The 5,197-nt window shown below is 45.7% G+C and overlaps 1 protein-coding gene across 1 annotated transcript; it reads left to right on the top strand.

Annotated features, from left to right (window-relative positions):
• Positions 1-4,117: 4,117 nt before the first annotated feature.
• LOC119324166 lies at positions 4,118-5,191 on the top strand. The gene is made up of 2 exons (XM_037597934.1): positions 4,118-4,584; positions 4,731-5,191. The coding sequence occupies exons 1-2, from the start codon at positions 4,201-4,203 to the stop codon at positions 5,091-5,093; spliced, it is 747 nt and encodes a 248-aa protein (XP_037453831.1). The 5' UTR covers positions 4,118-4,200; the 3' UTR covers positions 5,094-5,191.
• The last annotated feature ends 6 nt before the right edge of the window (positions 5,192-5,197 follow it).

Raw genomic sequence — 5,197 nt, 5'->3', positions numbered from 1 at the left:
GGATCGGCGGGGAAAGGGGCCTTCTCTCGTCGACGGAGCGGTCTCACACGCCTTTTCGCTTCGGCTGGCGCCCCCAGACGATCCCGAGGGGCTTAGGTTCGGCTAGGGTTTGCCGACTGTTATTTCGGCCCAAACCAGCGAAAAACTAGACCCTGGGGGCGCGTCCGGGCCGTTTTTTGGACGTCGGCGCCAAAAAATCGCCCTGAGGGACCTGTTGGGGGCGCGGTTGGAGATGCTCTAAGACTTGATTAAATCACAGTCGACTGAGATCTAACCAAACCCCAAAAAATATGTTAGAAGCCTCAAAATCGTCATAAGAATCGTCGGATTGGAGATCAGCGTTGACTAGAAGCAGTGAGTTGGGCATTTAGCTGTAAGTTAGTGTATCAGCCATTAGATCGCAGATTGACGTCTGACCAAACGCGACGAAACGGCAAGCGAGTGGTGCTCGCTACTGAATTTATCTGAACTTTCGACTGTGCAGTGTTTATTTCTTCAGAGATCAAACCCCTGTCCTTGCGCAGAGCTCGGTGGAGCAGCACAGCCACATCGCTGGGTAGAACGCATGGCACAGCACGGTGTTGTGAAAGGACGCGCTCCTAATCAAAATCAATCCCTGTGCGCGGCGGCACACACGCATGATCGAGGCGGGCGCGGCGGCACCGGCAAACTGATACGGCGTCGCGCCAGTTAATTTGCACAGGTAAGTATCATATGCACTGGATCCATGTTGATCGGCTTCAAGCTGTCATGCACTGTTCTTGTGTATGCTTTGCCCGCGTGTTTTGAGCGTTTCGCCGAAGTGGAAGCACAAGCTATTCACCGGGGCTCACATGCGCGCTCAAGAATGGGCAGCACAGCTTGCACGCAGCAAAGCGCGTAGGAGTAGGAACAGATGGAGAGGACAGGACCAACCTCACCCCACGCTACCTTCACACACACACACACCGGTCAAGGGTCTCTCTCACATTGCCAAAAATGGATACTACTGCTACAAGTGTAAATTTGAGCACATAAAAATGTACCAGTAGTGCTACTACTGCTACCAGCATTTGGCTAGTAGTAGTACTCCCTTCATTACCTTTTGGCCTTTTGCACTTCATACTTCATTTTATTTTTGCTGAAGTTCAAGAACGTTGCGCGCATATGCAGCGTCAGGGTAGTGTGGGCGAAAATAACCCTCAGAGCCGATAATGGAAGGTGCAGCAGCAGCACGCACATGGGATTCAATATATGCTTGTGCAAAATAAGAGCAGGTAAGGAATGAATATACGTGCACGCCACAGTGATGGATCGACCGAGCGATCGGAATGGTGCATGTAGTAACAAGACTGGAGTGTGGTACAATATAATTTGTCATTGCATTGCAATTATTTTCTAATACGTACTAGTTAATTTTACCAATTTCTGTCCGAACTTATTAATCATCTCTACTACATCGGAGAGCCAGCTAGCCGAGACCGAAGGAAGTGAAAGGTCTTGCTTGATGAGATAGAGGACAGCAGCTTCTTGGAGCGTGTGATGCTTGAACACACGTCTATTTCGTTCCTTCCAGATGTTCCAAGCCGTATAAATGACCACTTTCTTGGCCCTTCGTCCCAGGCAGTGAGGTCATGTCATCCCACCATTGTTCGATAGAAACCGCAGTCTGAGCGTTAACATGTGTCTATTTTTTTAAAAAAGGAACATGTGTCTACTTGTCTATGTCGTATGTCCTCCTTTCCCTTGGGTTTTCGGAGTTTACATGAAACTGACCAAGGTTTCAGGCAAAAGAAAAGAGTTATCTTGCTTCAGGCACGAACATATACTTGTGTTCCTGTGATCTGTGTGAATCACAGCTAGGTGTTGCCTCTTGCCGCTACAGAAGAGAGTAGTAGCCATGTGCCAGTGCCGGTACATTTTTATGCAAAACCTAGCTTGCAAGGGGTGGACGAGGTTCCTGACTTTTATTTTTAACTTAGCTACTGCATACAAAAGATACTGGTTATCTACATGTTTTGTTGTCTGAAATTATGTGTTGCTTTGCCAATAAACTCTGCCAAAAAAAAAGTGTGCTAGAATGCTGTTGTTGTTGTCCTGAATCTATGTTTCACTTTGCCTGGACATTGCCGTAAAAAAATCTACTGGTTGTTGGATACGTTTTCTGTGTCATTGCCTCAACCTGTAAGTTCTGTTGCCTGGAACTGTCAGTCTTATATGTGGACAAGCACCATCGAGAAGCATTTAAATCCTACAAGTTTTATTGCTTGTGACACTTTTGAACTCTCAACCGCCATGTTTTTGTGTCATTGGGCTATAGATGAGAATTTACAACAAGAAAAGGGGTGACATCTTAACCTCCTTGGACTAGCTTAGCCTAACTAGTCACTAAGAACACGGTGAGCACCCGGCCGGAATAGGCTCTCTCTATCTCTTATCTCTTATCTCTTTCTCTTACTCCCTCCGTTCGGAATTACTCGTCCAAGAAATGAATGTATTTAGATGTATTTTAGTTGTAGATACATTCATTTTTATCTATTTTTGTGACAAGTAATTCCGAACGGAGGGAGTACTACATAAAAAGAACGTAAGGTCCCCATTTCATCTCTCTTTCGTCCAACCTTCCTTTATATATGTCTCACTCTTTCTTTTCCTCTTTAACTTTCTCTCTCTCTCTCTTATACTTACTACTTAAAAAGAACGGAAGGTTCTCATTTCACCTTTCTTTCGTCCAACCTTCCTTTATATACGTCTGACTCTTTCCTTTTCCTCTTTAACTTTTTCTCTCTCTTATACTACTTAAAAAGAACGTAAGGTTTCCATTTCATCTCTCTTTCGTCCAACCTTCCTTTATATACGTTTCACTCTTCCTTTTCCTCTTTAACTTTCTCTCTCTTATATATTTATACTACTTAAAAAGAACGCAAGGTTCCCATTTCACCTTTCTTTCGTCCAACCTTTCTTTATAATACGTCTCACTCTTTCCTTTTCCTCTTTAACCTTTTCTCCCATATCTAATTGTTCTCCCATCAATTCTTCCTAAAATAGAATCAATTGTCTCATGTTTTATTAACTTACCAAACAAAAGCATATTTTACTTGGTAAGTCATTAAATTCTTACCAAATAAGTGCTTAACAATAAATGATAGGTAAGTCATGGTGATTGCATACAAAATCTTGCTAATATTTTAACGCATCAATATAATACTACTTAAAAAGAACGTAAGGTTTTCATTTCATCTCTCTTTCGTCCAACCTTCCTTTATATACGTTTCACTCTTCCTTTTCCTCTTTAACTTTCTCTCTCTTTTATATTTATACTACTTAAAAAGAACGTAAGGTTCCCATTTCACCTCTCTTTCGCCCAACCTTTCTTTATAATACGTCTCACTCTTTCCTTTTCCTCTTTAACTTTTTCTCCCATATCTAATTGTTCTCCCATCAATTCTTCTAAAACAGAATCAATTGTCTCATATTTTATTAACTTACCAAACAAAAGCATATTTTACTTGGTAAGTCATTAAATTCTTACCAAATAAGTGCTTAACAATAAATGATAGGTAAGTCATGATGATTGCATACAAAATCTTGCTAATATTTTAACGCATCAATATAATGATAGACGTGCAGTCACGGGCTAATCAACTAGAAGGTTTATACCCCCGTTGCAACGCACGGGCGATTGTCTAGTTAGCTGAAAATTGAATCACTTTCTTTCAAATAATGGAGACACCGAGACAGTGGCCACTGGTGTTCGCATCGGCTATCAGTATAGGCTCTCATCCTCAAATGGTGTTGGAAATTTAGTTTTGCAACGTGGAATTATGTGCTTCGTGGTTTAAAAAATCCAGTAAAAGTAAACCATCAAGCTGGTATAAGCATCATTTTTTTTATAAAGTGGTATAAACATCTATGTGTTGTTTTGGAAACAACAATGAAAACGCCCTATTGTGTCTATCATATAATTTCCTAACTTTTTTTTGAGGGAATATAATTTCCTAACTAATGCATGTAGAATTGCAATCCACAATAAATAATATGGCCCTCATATGATGAATAAAATTGCCGCCAGCGAATTAAACGCACTGTCTTCCTCCTCTAATCCATCGCTCACTCACGAGTCACGAGCGAGCTGGGCGCGTACGTCCTCCATGCCGTTTCATCATATAGCTTAAAAGTGCTACAACTGCTAGGACCCTCACTCCCTCGCACAGAGCCGTGATGGTTGCCGAATCCTTCCTTCTTGAGGAAACAAGAAAATTGCAGCATGCGATCACATGCAGAGTATCACGGGCGGGGCAGCAGAGGGACGGTGCACCGCGCGCGCACACACTGGCCAAGACGTCCATCCCCACCTTTCTCTCATCACTGCGCCCTACTTACTCGGTTACTCCTTCCACTCCACTGCTAGTGAGCTCCGATGCGTCCGTCCGTCCGTCCGTCCGTCCGTCGAGATCCAGGATGATCCCGGCCGGTGCTGCAGCTGCTGCTGGTGGAGCGGCAGGGATGATGCGCATCCGCGAGGTCGCACGGGCGCACATCGTCCTCGGGTGGGCCACCGCCCTCCTCGCCGTCCTCGCCCTCAACCTCCCGCCACAGCTTCAGGTCAGTTAGGTCTCTCTAGCTACACCGCAGGAGGGGAACACAATGCACGTCTTCTTCTTCTTCTTTCTTCCTCGTCTCCTCCGATCCGCGCTAGCTTGGATAGATATGCTCAAGCTGCTTGTTGGCTACCTACGTGCGTGTTGCAGGGGACGTGCAGGACCACCGAGGATGAGGTGGCGCACATGCGCGTCGACGCGCTGCTGCTGCTGCTGTCCAGCGCCGCCCAGGCCGCGGCGGCCACGGTGGCCGCCTTCGCGTTGGAGGACTGGCGCACGGGAGTGCCCTGGAGCTTCGCTGTCTTCGCCCATGGGATGGGTGTCGCCACCTTCTACCGCCTCGACAACGTCGTCTTCTTGGTGGCGCGCGTCACCGTCGGGAGCTGCCCCAGCAGCCATGTGCTCGTCCACGGGAACCCCCTGGTAGCCCACTTCATTCTGCTCGCGGTGCCCCTCGGTCTCTTCTTCCTGTTCGGCGTCTGCAAGTTGATCTCCGCACTGGTATACCCTTAGTTGATATCGATCGATGCGTCACGCGTTGCTTCTCTACCCATTTCCCTGCAGTACTAGTGCTATATCTGTTTTGGAGCACTCTTTCTACCTAGCTTGCTACTACT

Source organism: Triticum dicoccoides, chromosome 6B (assembly GCF_002162155.2).
Source record: "Triticum dicoccoides isolate Atlit2015 ecotype Zavitan chromosome 6B, WEW_v2.0, whole genome shotgun sequence".
Classification (NCBI taxonomy): Eukaryota; Viridiplantae; Streptophyta; class Magnoliopsida; order Poales; family Poaceae; genus Triticum; species Triticum dicoccoides.
This window is presented reverse-complemented; position numbering and strand designations above follow the sequence as displayed.